We start from the raw sequence: 17,166 nt of genomic DNA on the forward strand, positions 1-17,166 counted from the left end.
ACCACCCCCCCCCCCCCCCAGCTCACACTCTGTCTCTCTCTCACAAATAAATATTAAAAAGTTATAAAAAAAAAAAAAAAAAACAGAAGAGGCACCTGTGCTCTAGACTGCCACAGTCCAACCTCATCCACAAAATGAGGCTTCTTTCATTTGGGTAACCTGCTTAGTTTCCAGGAGCATTTGACTCTGAACCCCCAACACCGAGAAGAAAACGTTAGATTTGACTACAATGCATGTTAGGGAAGGAAAAAACAAACTCAAATCTTAACCAGCCAGGAATTAATAGGCAAACAAACCAAAGCAAAAAGACCAGCAGGTAGCACTGAATATACTTACCTCTAGCACTAAGACTAAAACAAAGGTAAGGTTGACAGGTATTTATACATTATCAGAGTACATAACTAACAACAATAAAAAAAAAAAATCCAAGTAGAAGGAAGAAAAAAGATACAAGACAAATTAACTGACAGAGATTAAGAATATTAAATATAATAGAAAACTGACAACAGGGATGGCCTGGGTAGCTTAGTTAGTTAAGCAGACTTTGGCTCAGGTCATGATCTCACAGTTCATGGGTTTGAGCCCTACAACTCTGCTGTCAGCATATACCCCACTTCAGATCCTCTGTCCCCCTCTCTCTCTTTGCCCCTCCCCTGCTTGCATTCTCTGCCTCTCTCAAAATCAGTAAATAAACTTTAAAAAAATATATGAAAGCTGACAATAAATTATAATAAATGTTATTTACCAGTAAGACTATGATTTGACTGTAACTGTCGATTAAAAATCCATTGTACCTAGTCCTTATCACTTGCATTGAGATTTGCACACCTTAAGATCACACTGTCACAAGGAGTCTCATATTAAAGCAGAAGTTTTTCAAGTATTATGAGCTAATTTACAAATTGAATGATCATTTCATAAATCATTTTGTTACCATATAATGCTTAGACTCTCATATAAATGATGTGCTATATAATGTGAATCAACTAGACGCTCCTTTGAAAGGAAAACTAATAGTCAAAAACTGAATAAACTACTCCAAGAAGCACACCTAAAATCAGATATACAACAAGCTAAAAAATTGAGGCATGGCTTACAATCTTTCATTTACAGGGTAAATGGAAAGTCAGAGTTACTATGATGGTAATAAATACACAGTAGTCCCTCCTAATCCACAGGGGATGCATTCAAAGACCCCCAGTGGATGCCTGAAACCACGGATAGTACTAAACCCTACCCACACACACATACACAATGTTTTTTCCTATACATACATATCTATGATAAAGTTTAATTTATAAATTAGGGACAGTAAGAGAAAACAACAATAAAATAGAACAATTATAACAATAAACTCGAATAAAAGTTATGTGAATGTGGTCTTTCTCAAAATACACTGCGCTCAACATTCTTCTTGTGATGATGTTTGATGATAAATTGTGATGAAGTGAGGTGAATAAGGTAGGTGCTGTACCACAACATTAGGTTACTAATGACCTTCTGACGATACATCAGAAGGAGGATCATCTGCTTCTAATAAGTGAAACCATGGAAAGAGAGACTGCACATAAGAGGGGCGAGAGGGATTACTGTAGTAGATTTCATTCTTAAAATACAAGATTAGGGGCGCCTGGGTGGCGCAGTCGGTTAAGCGTCCGACTTCAGCCAGGTCACGATCTCGCGGTCCGTGAGTTCGAGCCCCGCGTCGGGCTCTGGGCTGATGGCTCGGAGCCTGGAGCCTGTTTCCGATTCTGTGTCTCCCTCTCTCTCTGCCCCTCCCCCGTTCATGCTCTGTCTCTCTCTGTCCCAAAAATAAATAAACGTTGAAAAAAAAAAAAAAATTTAAAAAAAAAAAAAAAAAATACAAGATTAAAGGGCGCCTGGGTGGCTCAGTTGGTTGAGCATCTGACTTTGGCTCAGGTCATGATCTCATGGTTCATGAGTTCGAGCCCCGCATCGGGCTCTGTGTGGACAGCTCGGAGCCTGGAGCCTGCTTCAGATTCTGTGTCTCCCTCTCTCTCTCTGCCCCTCCCCAGCTTGCACTCTGTCTCTCCCTCTCTCAAAAATAAACATTAAAAAAAATTTTTTTTAATACAGGACTAAGCAACATAATAAAAGCCAAAGACAATTTATTACAATAAAATATAACAGTAAAATTTTTAAAGTCCCAAGCAGTACATAAAATACACAAAATATGTTTACAGCCACACAATGAGAAAGTATTCTATTTACACACTTAAACATATTACTAAGTATATAAGTAGAACCCTGCCCTCAAAAGAAAACACACATAAGCAAGAACAACTAAAATTTACAAATGAGAATGAGGGAAGAAAATATGGACTTATAAGACAGAGAAAAGAAAACACTTTCTTACTATGATACATTTTTTACATGCATAAGATATTATATGCTTCACAGACAGTATCTTCAGAGTTGGAAAGATTTTTGTTAGGATAAAAAGCATATTGACATGTTCTTAAGAGTAAGAATCAGAGAAAAACACAAGCTGAGAGAGGCACTAAAAGAAATGAAATTAAGGATGGGGGGAGAGGAGTAAAAAACAGGGAAAAGGGGGAAGGAGAAAAGGGAAAGAGAGAGAAAGGAGAGAACAAAATTGAAAATTGGCTTGTATATTTTTTTAGACAATATTACCTTCTTGAAGACCAGGATGTATCACCTGCTTGTGCCGCAAGGCCTTCAAATCTTCTATCAATTCCTTTTCCAACTGGGAAATTCTTGCTCTGCAACCTACTCAGAAAACAAACAATGACATAAGCTACTATGTATTAAAGAAAAACTAACATTTTATCTTTCATTTCTAGAGCCAAATCGGAAGTATCTCTCCTTTTATACTATTATATATACCTGGATCATTTGTGGTTGATGCCTGAAGACTACAGGGTTCTTCAGTTGTGCCATCAACTGCATGAATATCAAGAGCTTCCTATATTTAAAATAAGAAAAAAGTTCATATCATTTCTAAAAGTTTAAAAGTAAACCAGGAATGTTTTTTGATACTTCTGGTATTTTCTAAATGTTCTATACTAACAGTACTTAAATGATCAGAAGGAAAAAAAGAAGTCAAAAACTCTGAATATGCTCAACTGACATAAAATGACGTTTATGCCAATTTATATACTGATTTCCTACAGTTTATATATATTGCATACTCAGCAATTAACAAGGAAAGAGGAAAAGACCAGCTAAAGAGAATTCAACATCTCTGTAAGCCAATTTTGAAATACCAGTCTCCTAAAAAGACCTAAAAGAGGGGCGCCTGGGTGGCGCAGTCGGTTAAGCGTCCGACTTCAGCCAGGTCACGATCTCGCGGTCCTGGGAGTTCGAGCCCCGCGTCGGGCTCTGGGCTGATGGCTCAGAGCCTGGAGCCTGTTTCCGATTCTGTGTCTCCCTCTCTCTCTGCCCCTCCCCCGTTCATGCTCTGTCTCTCTCTGTCCCAAAAAAAATAAATAAACGTTGAAAAAAAAAATTAAAAAAAAAAAAAAAAGACCTAAAAGAAAAATAATCTAGTTGAAGAGTTGGGAGTAAAATAAAGAAACTATCCATGTGTGAGACAACAGTATTTATAAGACCACATTTAGTTCTCCGGGGGTACTCTGTTATTGATGAGTATCAGAGGATGGGGTATCCCAAAACATTTAGTCAACTTTTCATGTATTTATGCTTTTTAAAGTCCATGATAATGTAAATGCCACAAGGATCCAATGATTTTTTAAACTCCAGCTAAACACAGTATAAAAATTAAAAACTGAGATCTAAGTATACATAATTATTTAAGTCCATTCAAACAAAATATCTTAAGTGGTGCCTTGTAATAAAACCGAACATTTTGCAGATACTCCTCTCCACACACATATACCCTCACACTAATAGCTGCATTTGAAAGAACTAGATTGAGTTATTTATCAACTAGTATATAATTCAAGAATCACTATTTGACCCTAGAAGGAAAGCTGAACATGATCTTACCTTTGATTCAAAGGAAACAAAGAGAACACCATCCACATCTTCCAGATCAGGCTTCACATCTGGAAAGGTAATCCCAGGACCTATAGGAGGGGTCTTTGTAGAAGGTAAAGACTTTCCTGCGTTTTTAGGTGGTCTCCCTGCCTTAGAAAGTTTCAATTTTCGTGGCCTTCCTCTTTTTCCAGAGACATTTGAAGGGGTATTCTGATTAGCACTCACAACCTTGGTGACTGTTGAAATCTTAAGCATAGTTGTTCTCCTTCTGCCCAAGTCCTCTTTTGCGAAAAATGAGTCTCCAGCAGAATTCTTTGAACTGTCAGGTATTCTTTCTGTGGTAGTGCTGTCCGATATCTCAGGATATTTCCATTGAGGCTCTTTAAGTAAGGGATACTTCTGTACCACCCCAAGTTCTGGTGAATGTTTTCTAAGATCATTTTCTGATTCCTTGCCTAAGCAGAAGTCAGTCTCATTGGAATTTTCAACGTATGTAGGCAAATAGTCTAATTCTGTCAGTATAGAAGATTTATCTTTTCGAGATGTGGAAAGTATGTTATCAGGGAGCTCAGAAATCTTCACTGTGCTTTTAGTGACAGCACAGGGCTCCAGATAGACTACCGGCATCTTTCCAGCATCTAACTTGAACATTTTAGCTTGAGCAACACCTGATGGGCTATTGGGTAGCCATTTAGAAGACGGATGGTCAGCTTCTAGGTTATCAACTTTATTGTGTCTCTTTAGCTGTTTCTCTAATATAGGATCATCATCACTGTTTGAATATACATCTGTTTCTTCATCTGTCTCTTCTTGTTTTACAGTTACCCCTTCTGGGCACTCAGCAAGCTCATACTCATAATCATCTACAGGTTCCTCTTTAATAACAACATTGAAGTTTCCATCCGGGTCTAATGGTGATGTTACATGGGAGCCGTCTTCAAAATTGTTGGCAACAAGACTGAAGAGACAGGGGAGGGAGGTTAAAAAGGGCAAAATTATCAGTAAGACTCAGGAGTAAAAAAGAAAGACTACTGGAAACCAAGCAACACATAAGATTTTATGAGCCATTCTTCAAAAAAAAAAAAAAAAAGAAGTGTAACTTAACAAGATTCTCAAAAGCAGTTTACCACCATCACACTTTTACAATTTTCATCAATTTCTCATACAAAATATATAAAAATGAGTACAGTATCACTAAATCAAAACTCAGATATAACACTTATTTTTCAAATACACTCAATTTTGAAAGTCAGCTGGCACTGACCCAAAATTAAATTCTAGAACTAATCGACACATCAATTAACCACTGACAATAAAGAGCAAACCAGTGTCCACTACAATTAAGAACTGCAATATGGGGGGGGGGGGCGGTGCCTGGGTGGCTCAGTCCATTAAACGTCCAACTCTTGGTTTCGGCTCAGGTCATTATTTCACAGTTCGTGATTTCAAGCCCCATTATCATGAGTTTGAGCCACCAACTGGATGGGCCCTGTGCTCTCAGCACAGAGCCCACTCTGGATCCTCTGTCTCCCCACCTCTCTCTGCCCCTCCCCCGTTCACGGGTACCCTCTCAAAATTATACAAACATTGAAAAAAAAAAGAAAGAAATGTGGGGCAGCTGGATGGCTCAGTTGGTTAAGCATCCAACTTAGGCTCACGTCACGCTCTCACATTTTGTGGGTTCAAGCCTCACATTGGGATCTGCGCTGACACACCTCAGAACCTAGAGCCTGCTTTGGACTCTGCGTCTCCCTCTGTCTCTGCCCCTCCCCCACTCATGCTCAGTCAGTCTCTCTCTCTCTCTCTCTCTCAAAACTAAAAATAAAATTAAAAATAAAAAAAGAATCGCAATATAGGGGGCACCTGGGGTGGTTCAGTCACTTTAAGAATCTGACTTCAGCAAAGGTCACAATCTCATGGTTCCTGAGTTCAAGACTAGCATCAGGCTCTGTGCTGACAGTGAGGAGCCTGCCTGAGATTCTCTCTCCTCTCTCTGCCCTGACCCTAATTGTGTCCATGCACACGCTCTCCCTCTCAAAATAAATAAACTTTAAAAAAAAAAAAAAAAAAGGAATTGCGACATGGGGGCAACTGGGTGGCTCAGTCCCTTGATCATCCAACTCCTGATTTCAGCTCATGTCATCATCTCAGGGATGTTAGATCAAGTCCCACATCAGGCTCCATGCTGGGTGTGCAGCCTGCTTAAGATTCCCTCACTCTCTCCCTCTCCCTCTGTTCCCCCCTACCCCTCCACTGGCACTGTCTCTCTTAAAAGGAAAAAAAAAAAAAAAAAGAATTGCAATAAACAACAGGGAAGTACTTTCAAACTGCTTCATTTGTTTTGGGATTAAATTCATAAAACATAAAACATAACAGGGAGCATGGCTGGCTCAGCTGGTAGAGCATGTGACTCTTCATCTTGGGGTTGTAAGCTCAAGCCTCATGTTGGGTGTAGAGATTACTAAAAAATAAAATATTTAAAAAAAACATAAAACGGGCGCCTGGGTGGCTCAGTCAGTTGAGCGTCCGACTTCGGCTCAGGTCATGATCTTGGTTCGAGCCCTGCGTCGGGCTCTGTGCTAACAGCTCAGAGCCTTGAGCCTGCTTCGGATTCTGTGTCTCCCTCTCTCTCTCTGCCCCTCCCTGGCTCATCCTCTGTCTCTCTTTCTCTCTCTGTCAAAAATAAATAAATGTTTAAAATTTAAAAAAAACAAAACAAAACATAACATTTTAACCATTTAATAATGTACAAACCAGCAGTATTTTTTAGTATATTCACAATGTTGTTGCCAGGTTATTTTCAACTTTGAAACGGAAAAACTCACTTTCAATGTAATGAATCAACCATTAACTCTTCCTAAATAAAAGGTTAGGGTAGCTGAAGTCAAGTACATATGACCCAGGTAAATTCAGTGTTTATAATTCATCACAAAAAAAAAAAATCATCTTTTTACTTTCCCCCTCCTATATGTAATGAAAGCATATAAATTGTACCAATGTATCTTGAGGACATGTTAATACTACTCACTAATCCAATTAGAGTCACTTATCTTGGTAAAATTTTTCATTTATCTCAAATACACAAAAGCAACCCTAACAACAATGTACAGTTATTCATTTCTTGCACAACTTAAGATCTTGTTTGACCTTACTCAAAAATCCTTCAGTGGAAGACTTCCACTTCCAGTGAGAATGCAGAAGATTACAAAGATAATCACTTGTGTCTTAACAATTAGAAAACACCAGATAAATTAAAAAAAAAAAACTTTTTCTTCTTCTTCAAAGGCAATGAAGACCTACAGGCACAAATGCAAATAAACTGAATTCTAGACAGGGACCAGCCTTCTCTAAGAGACCCGCAGATTACTACACTGCTTTCAACCCTGAGTACCATTTACACTGCCTGAAGCAAAAGTGAAGGAAGAAAAAAAGCAGTCATACACAAAGGATCTTTAGTCTGACACAGAGGAACTAGTCAAACTTTCAATGCCTGAGAATGGGCAAACTAGAATCTAGAGAAACCCAAACAGAAAACTAGTCCTTATTCCTACCAATTACCACCCCCCCACCCCGCCCCCAGAATAACAAGTGGTGATGCAGAAGCTGGCCTGAAAACTGAGAACCTACAGTCTCCCAGCACTTAGATTCCAAGTTCCTATCAGAGGAGCGCAATCCTTTCCTTAACACATCTGAATCCATGAATGAGCTGAAATTTATTAAGCAAATCACCTAAGGGGGCCTGGATGGTACAGTAGGCTAAGCATCTGACTCTTGATTTTGACTTAGGTCATGATCTTGTGGTTTGTCGGTTTGAGCCCCCACATCGGGCTCTGCGCTGACAGCTCGGGGCCTGGAACCTGCTCCAGATTCTGTGTCTCCCTCACTCTCACTAGCCCTCCTCCACTTGTGCTGTCTCAAAAATAAATAAATATTTAAAAAAAAAAAAAAAAAAAAAAAGGATACCAAAAGGGGGGGGGGGTCAAAAATCTGAGGGACAACATCAAATGACCTAACATACTAGTAATTGCACTTTTTAAGAGGCATTAAGAAAGGAAAGCATTTGGAGAGAAAAAAGAACAAAAATATTCCAAAAGTTGGGGCGCCTGGATGGCTTGGTCGGTTAAGCGGTCGACTTCGGCTCAGGTCATGATCTCACGGTCTTGAGTTCGAGCCCCGCATCGGGCTCTGTGCTGACAGCGGAGCCTGTTTCAGATTCTGTGTCTCCCTCTCTCTCTGCTCCTCCCCTGCTCATGCTCTGTCTCTCTCTGTCTCAAAAATAAATAAACGTTAAAAAAAAAATTTTTTTTTTTAAAAAAATATTCCAAAAGTGAAAGTTTTAACCCACAGATCCAAGAAGCTCAGCCAATGCCAAGAAGAATAAATACAATGGCTTTCAGAAAGCCATACCTAGGCACGTAAAGAGAAGGCTGCCAAAAATTGAAGATCAAGAGAAAAACCTTACAAACATCAGAGGAAAAATGACACATTATGGTAGAGAAACAACAGTAAGATGAGCTATTTACCAAAAACAATTTAAGTCAGAAAACAATAGACTGATACCCATCATAAAGTAATGAAAGAATCAACCTAATGTTCTGTATCCAACAAAAGAAGACTTCAAAGATACAGACATTTTCTAACAGCTGAAACAAGTCAGACTGTACAAGAACTACTGCCTCCTAAGGTCAGAAACAAGATAAGGATGTTAGTTAGCTCTCGCAACTTAGACTCAATTGTGCTAAAGGCCTCTACCAGGGTGATCAGGAAAGAAACAGAAATAAAAAATATCCAGACTGAAAAGGAAAAAGTGAAATTCTCTATTCACAGATGACATTATCTTGTATGTAGAAAATACTAAGAAAACCGCTAAAACACTACTGGAACTAATAAATGAGTTTAGTAAAACTACAAGATCCAAAACTAATACACAGACAGACATTATTTCTACAAATGAGAAACAAATATCACAAATGCAAGAGAAAAAAATTCCATTTACATTTACAATAGAAGCAGCAAGATTAAATTACCTAGAAATAAACTGAACCAAAAAGTATAAAACCGTACAAAGAAAACTAAAAAACACTTTTGGAAACAATTAAAGACAACTTTAAAAAAAAAAAAAAAAAAAAAAAAACACCCTGTGTTTATGCACTATAAGACCTAATATTGGTACAACAGCAGTACTCCCTAAAAGGCGATCCACAGATTCAACACAATTCCTATCAAAATCCCACCTGGAACTTGTATAAAAATCCAAAAGCTGATCTTACATTTCATATGAAAATGCAAGGATCTCAAAATAACCCCAAAAATCTTGACAAATATGAAGTTCTCTAAAACTTGTATTTCCCAATTTCAAAACTCACTATCAAAGCTATAATAAACATAACAGTGTGACGATACTGGCATAAGACTAAACACAGAGCTCAAATGAACTTAATTCAGAGTCTAGTAATGAACTGCACATTTATATTAAGTGATTTTCAACTGCCGAAGGTGCCAAAACAATTCAGTGGGTAAAGAATGGGCTTATGTTATTCATAGTAGCTAAAAAGTAGGGGGCACCTGGGTGGCTCAGTTAAGCATATGACTCTTGATCTCATAGTAATGATCTCACTGTTCGGGAGTTCAAGTCCCATGTTTAGCTCTACAAGGATAGCACAGAGCCTCTTCTTGGGATTTTCTCTCCCTCTCTCACTGCCCCTCCCCCACCATATCTCTTGAAATAAACTTAAAATTTTTTAATAAAAATAAAAAATTTTTAAAATTAACTAAAAAGTAAAAATAAAGTAAAAAGTGGAAATAGCCTTAATGTCTATGAAGTGATCAGTGAATTAAGTAAAATGTGCCATACCCATACAAGATTATCATTCAGAGATAAAAGAAATGAAGCATACACACACACCAACATGGATGAACCTTCAAAATGTTATGCTAAATAAAAGACCACACATATTATATAATTCTACTTATATGAATGTCCAAAACAGACAAATCCATATAGACAAAATGGGGACAGTTGTGTGTGGATGGGGTGGGGTTGAGGAGGGGATGCAAAAAAAAAAAAAAATGGGGTGTGATGACTAACAGAGGGCAAGGAGTTTTCTTTTTGGGGTGATGAAAATGTCCCAAAATATCTGGTCATGGCTGTACAATTCTACTGAGTATACTAAAACCACTAAACTGTACACTTTAAAAGGGTGAATTTTGGGGCACCCAGGTGGCTCGTAAGGTTAAGCCTCCAAGTTCAACTCTTGATTTTGACAGTCATGATCAAGCCCCACGTCAGGTTCCACGCTGAGAGTGGTGCCTGTTTGAAATATTCGCACACACGTGCGCATGTTCTCTCTCACTCTCTCCCCCCCCACTCTGCCCCTCTCCCCAGCTCAAGTTCTCTCTCTCTAATTAAAAAAATAAATAAATATAAGAGTGAATTTTATGGCAGTGAGTTAATCTCAATTTTTAGGAAGTTAAAAATATACACTAACGGAAGTTCTTTGAATGGACAGGAAATGAACCAATGTGAAAATGGATCCAAGAATGAATGAAAAATAGATGTGAGTAAATATAAAACATTTGTTATTTAAATGACTGCTGACTGTTTAAAGCAAATAAAGTAACAGTGTTTGAGGAATTTATAACATACATACAAAGACACAAATTATAAGAACTATGCTTATAATTAGCTCTTCAAGTCCTGTTATAATTGAATTCCACTTTTAAAATAAGGACACACAGGGGCGCCTGGGTGGCGCAGTCGGTTAAGCGTCCGACTTCAGCCAGGTCACGATCTCGCGGTCCGTGAGTTCGAGCCCCGCGTCAGGCTCTGGGCTGATGGCTCAGAGCCTGGAGCCTGTTTCCGATTCTGTGTCTCCCTCTCTCTCTGCCCCTCCCCCGTTCATGCTCTGTCTCTCTCTGTCCCAAAAATAAATAAATGTTGAAAAAAAAAAATAAAAAATAAAATAAAAATAAAATAAAATAAGGACACACAGGGGCGCCTGGATGGCGCAGTCGGTTAAGCGTCCGACTTCAGCCAGGTCACGATCTCGCGGTCCGTGAGTTCGAGCCCCGCGTCGGGCTCTGGGCTGATGGCTCAGAGCCTGGAGCCTGTTTCCGATTCTGTGTCTCCCTCTCTCTCTGCCCCTCTCCCATTCATGCTCTGTCTCTCTCTGTCCCCCAAAAAATAAATAAACGTTGAAAAAAAAATTAAAAAATAAAATAAAATAAGGACACACACTATAATCTTTACAAACACTGCAATGCACTGAACTGTGTCCCTCTCAAATTCTTATGTTAAAGTCCTAACTCCCAATATGACTGTACATAGTCTTGAAGATGTAATTAAAGTTAAATAATGTCATAAAGATAGGGAAAGATCTCTCCCCACACTACATTAGGACAAAGCTGGAAGGCAGCGGTGTACAAGCCAGGATGAGAGCTTTCAAAAGAAATAGAACCCTGCCAAACCATTCTCTTGGTTCCAAACCATTCTCCAGAACTGCTGGAAAACTAATTTTCACTGTTTAAGCCACAGTTGATGCTATTTTGTTATGTCAACCTGAGCAGACTAATAAAACCACTTCTAAAAATGGAATTGTCAAGATGTAATACTTAAAAATTAGCCATATTAGTGATAAAAAATAAATGTAAATGAACAAAATATCCTAAATAAAAGTCAAAAGATTTTAACAGTGAACAAAAAGTTCCAACTATAAGCTGTTTAAACACACACACACACACACAATTTGAATATAAGGACAGACAGAGACAGATTCAAAGTGAAAGAAGGGAAAAGATAAGTCACGTCAACAAAATGAGAAAGCCAATGTGGCTCAATAACATCAAAGTAGACTTTAAAAATAATTATCATCAAAGATAAAGAGGAACCTTGTAAAAGTTTTATGGATTCAACTCATCCAAAAGACAAGAATCCTAAAGTATATATACCTTATCATATAGCTTCAAGATACTTGAAGCAAAAAATTTTTAGTACTGAAAAGAAAAACAGTACATGACTTTGGTGGGAGATTTTAACACACCTTTCTCAGTAACCGATAGGACATACAGACAAACAGACAATTAAGGAGAAAGAAGAAATGAACAATACTGTCATACTTACCTGAGAAAACTACCAAACATTACGTAATACATAAATTTTCAAGCGTGCACTTAGTATTTTTTTTAATGTTTATTTATTTTTGAAAGAGAGAGAGAAAGAGAGCAAGCAAGCAGGGGAGTGGCAGAAAGAGAGGGAGACACAGAATCTGAAGCAGGCTCCAGGCTCTGAGCTGTCAGCACAGAGCCTGACGTGGGACTAGAACTCATGAACCACAAAACCATGACCTCACCCAAAGTCACTTAACCAACTTAGCCACCCAAGGGGCCCCAAGAGTGCACTTAGTATTAACCAAAACTAATCATATGCTAGACAATAAAGCAAAGATATGATAAATTTGTATTTCAAAGGTTTTAAGTTACATGTTCTCTAACAAGAGAATCAAGCTATAAATCGATACTAAGTATCAATACAACATATCAAAATTTGCAGAAGGTACCTAAACCAATGCTCAGAGGAAATTTTATACCTTTAAATAAAAGGTCTAAATCAATTATAATAGTCAGGGGTTGATAAACTTTTTTGTGAAGTGCTAGATAGTAAAAATGTTAGGCTTTGAGGTCCATACAATCTGTTACAACTATTCAACTCTGCTACTGTAACATAAAAGAAACACAGACAATATGTAAACAAGTAAGCACAACTGGATTCCAAATCATGGACACCAAAATTTCAATTCTATTTCGTTTTCACAGGTGACAAAATATTACTCTTCTTTTACTTTTTCCCTATTTAAAAATATTAAAATCTTAGTTTGCAGGCCATATAAAACAAATGGCAGGCTAGGTATGGTTCTCGAGGTCTTAGTCAGCTAACCCCCATTCTAACGTAACACAGGCAAATTAAACCAAAAGCAAGTAAAAAGAAGGAAATAAAAATGGGGGGGGGGGGGGGTCAATGAAACAGAAAAGAGAAACTGAATTTGTGATTTGAAACCTGCCAAAAAAGAAAACTCCATGGATTCCCTGATGAAATCTAACACATAATGAATAATCTTGCACAAACCTGGGAGAATACAACAGTTTACAATTTATTTTTTAAGCTTATAGATTTATTTTTGAGAGACACAGAAACAGTGCAGGTGGGGGAGGGGCAGGGAGGGAGGGAGGGAGGGAGGGAGGGAGGGAGAGAGAGAGAGGGAGAGGGAGAGGGAGAGGGAGAGGGGGAGAGAGAGAGAGAGAGAGAGAGAGAATCCCAAGCCAAGCTCTGTCTGAACATCTGTCTGAAGTCTGAAGTTGTCTGAACTTCTCCCTTGCAAAAATTTCACTTAAGTGGTGAAAAATGGCTTTTTCTTTACCTGTTTAACAGCTTTATTTATAAATTATGTAACATAAAATCGACATCTTTTTTCAAATTTCCTTCATCTATTTTACCCATCCCCCCACTAACCTCTCCTTGGCAACCACCAGTTTGTTCTCTATATTTAAGAGTCCGGTTTTTAGGGTTTTTTTCCTTCTACATTCTTTTCTGAAATTCTCTTTCTTAAATTTTGAGTGAAATCATATATTTTCTTTCCCTGATTTATTTCACTTTATATACTCTAGATCCAGCCTTGTTATTGCAAATGGCACAATCTCATCCTTTTTATGGCTGAATAATATTCCATTGTATGTATTTACATCTTTATCCATTCATCTTTGAATGGACACTTGAGTTCTTTCCATATCTTAGCTATTGTTAAGTAATGCTGCAATAAACATAGGGGTAGCACATATCTCTTGAAATTAGTATTTTCATTTTTGGAGGGGTAATCCAATTTTGGGGGGTAATCCTCCAATAAAAGGATTAAGGGATCATGTGATAATCCTATTAAAAAAATTTGTTTTTACAAACTCCATACTGTGTTCCAGAGTGGCTGCACCAGCATACATTCCCGTCAACAGTGCACAAGGGATCCTTTGTCTGTGTATCCTCACCAACACTAATTTCTTGAAACACTTTCTTACACCATACACAAAAATAAACTCAAAACAAAGACCTAAATGTGAGACCTGAAACCATAAAATTGCTAGAGGAAAACAAACACAAGCAGTTATCTCTTTGACATCATCTCAGAAACATTTTTCTAGATACATTTCCGTTGGTAAGGGAAACAAAAGCAAAATTAAACTACTGGGACTACACCAAGATAAAGAGCTTTTGCACAACAAAGGAAATCATCAACAAAATAAAAAGACAACCTACAGAAGGGGAGAGGATATCTGCAAACAATATACCCAATTAGGGGTTAATACTCAAAATATATACAGAACTTTTACAAGTCAACACTAAAAAAATAGTAATAATCCAATTAAAAGTGGGCAGAGAACAGGAACTGACATTTTTCCAAACAAAACCTACAGATGGCCAACACAAGAAAAATGTTCAACATCACAAATCATCAGGGAAATGCATATCAAAGCCATAAACTTATCACCTCACACCTATCAGAACGGCTAAAATCAAAAGCACAAGAAATAAAATCCACCCATTTTAAGTGACAACTCAAGGCTTTTTAACAAATTTATAATTTTGCCATCCAGTTTCCTTCATCTTTTTTTAAAAGGCTAATAAGCAAAACAAGCCCTCTTTTTCCTTTCCCTGTTATGTCAATTTTTAAATAAATTCATATAAAAATGTCATTCTCTATCAATTAATTGAGGATTAACATTTAATGAAAGTTCTCTAATTATCTTCAATTTCAAGATAATAACTTCCACGATGTAGAAAAAAAATCTGTATTTTCTTTTCCCTTAGTCACACCACCTGAATTTTGTTTTCAGTAGCAGAGAACTTCATAAAGCTAGATGTTGGCTGTTACTGCAGTAATTGCTTTCACATTTTCCTGGGAAATTAAACTTGTTCAGTTAGAAAGGTTCTCAGAAAGGATCTCTCCTTATCTTCCAATAAAAACTTTATGCATAATGCATGAAAATTTGTCTTGGCGGGAGGATTTTGCAAAGAACCCTGAAATTTCATACTTCGAAGAAGCCTCTATCCAAATAAATTAGGTGAAAGATTATTTAAGCAAGAATATAAGCAAAACCAACAATTTGTACAATTTAAAAAAAAGGATTACTTTTTTGATAATAATCAATGCAACAAATAAACAGGATATGTGCCATCACTCTGAAACACATTTAAAAAGCTGTAAGTGCTATAGATAAAACTCAGTCAACATTTACTGAGCACCTAAAACATGCCATTATATTTTCTTGGGCACAGGGATTATTGCCAAAACAAATAAAGCACAGTCACTACATTCAAGGAATTTACACACCAGTACAGGAGACATACAAGAAGACAACATGTTACTTAATAGATGCTATTATAAACATATGTACAGGTAACTACTGATGCACCTTAGAAGAAACTATAACATAATGCCTTCCATGAAACTGGTTATTAGATTAACAGAAAAAAGAAATCCACTGGAAAATGGAAATGTAAAATGCAGAAGAAAACAAAGAGCTCCTAGAAACTGAAATCTGGGTTAGGGTGCCTGGGTGGCTCAGTTGGTTAAACGTCCAGCTCTTGGTTTTGGCTTAGGTCATGATCTCATGGGTTCAAGCCCCACATCAGGCTCTGTGCTGGCAGTGAAGAGCATGCTTGGGATTCTCTCTCTACCCCCTTCTTCCTCTGCCTCTCCCCCACTCACGCTGTTTCTGTCTCTCCCGAAAGGAAGGAAGGAAGGAAGGAAGGAAGGAAGGAAGGAGGAAGAAAGGAAGGAAGGAAGGAAGGAAGGGGGAGGAAGAAAGGAAGGGGGGAGGGAGGAAGGAAGGAAGGAAGGAAGGAAGGAAGGAAGAAATTAAGAAATTGAAATCTAGGGTGCTTGTGGCTCATTAAGCAACTGACTCGATTTCGGTTCAGGTCATGATCTTACAGTTCTTGAGCTGGAGCCCACATCAGGCACGGTGCTGACACTGGGGAGCCTTCTTGAGATTTTTTCTCTCTCTCAAAATAAATAAATAAGCTTAAAAAAAGAAAAATCAGGGGCTCCTGGGTGGCTCAATCAGTTAAGCGTTCAACTTTGGCACAGGTCATGATATCAAGGTTCATGAGTTCGAGCCCTAAGTCCAGCTCTGTGCTAACAGCTCAGAGTCTGGAGCCTGCTTTGGATTCTGTGCCTCTCCCCCCGACCCCCACTCATGCTCTCTCTCTTTCTCAAAAATAAACTTTAAGAAAAATTGTTTTTAAATAATAAAATTTTTAAAAATAATAGAAATCTGATTTTTTTTTAATGTTTATTTATTTTTGAGAGAGACAGAGACAGAATGTGAGTGGGTTGGGGCAGACAGAGAGGGAGGCACAGAATCTGAAGCAGGCTCCAGGCTCCAAGCTGTCAGCACAAAGCTTGACATGGGGCTCAAACTCACAAACCGTTGAGATCATGACTTGAGCTGAAGTCGGACGCTCAACCGACTGAAGAAACCATAACATGGTTGTAATCATGACTGTAATAAAAACTTCAGTAAGTGGGGCCCCTGAGTGGCTCAGTCGGTTGGGTTAAGCGTCGGACTTCGGATCAGGTCACGATCTCACAGTTGTGAGCTGGAGCCCCGCATCAGGCTCTGTGCTGACAGCTGAGAGCGTGGAGCCTGCTTCGAATTCTGTATCTCCCTCTCTCTCTGCCTCTCCCCTACTTGTTCTCTGTCTCTCTCTCTCTCTCTCTCAAAAATAAATAAAATGTAAAAAAAAAAAAAAAAGCCTTCAGTAAGTTAGATATTATATCAAGAAAACCTCATGTAAAGAAGAGCAAAAAGATAATGACAGGGAAAAAAAAAAGACCATATAAAGTAATCCAGAAGATTGAACATCCAACCGAAAACCTTAAGTGGAAAATTTACCAGAATAATAATACTAAATATGTTCCTACAACTAAAGAACATGAATTTGATTGAAAAAACACAGCACACAACAATGAAAACCACACCAAAGCTTATCAATGTGAAATTTCATAATATGAGAGATCAACAAAAGATGTTAAGAAGAGCATCAAAGGACCAGGAATCAAAAGGACATCAAACTTCTCAAGGCAGGGGTTGGGGGGGACTGGCAGGCTCAGTCCCTAGAGCATGAGACTTTTGATC

General features: G+C 38.1%; 1 protein-coding gene across 1 annotated transcript in view; it reads right to left on the minus strand.

The window, feature by feature from the left end:
* Nucleotides 1–17,166, minus strand: part of MGA (MAX dimerization protein MGA) — a 102,661-nt gene that overhangs the window by 68,391 nt on the left and 17,104 nt on the right. Inside the window, 3 exon segments of the mRNA XM_030318429.2 lie at nucleotides 2,656–2,751; nucleotides 2,869–2,947; nucleotides 3,991–4,939. Coding sequence (XP_030174289.1) covers nucleotides 2,656–2,751; nucleotides 2,869–2,947; nucleotides 3,991–4,939 — 1,124 coding nt within the window.

The sequence above is a fragment of the Lynx canadensis genome, chromosome B3, assembly GCF_007474595.2.
Source record: "Lynx canadensis isolate LIC74 chromosome B3, mLynCan4.pri.v2, whole genome shotgun sequence".
Classification (NCBI taxonomy): domain Eukaryota; kingdom Metazoa; phylum Chordata; class Mammalia; order Carnivora; family Felidae; genus Lynx; species Lynx canadensis.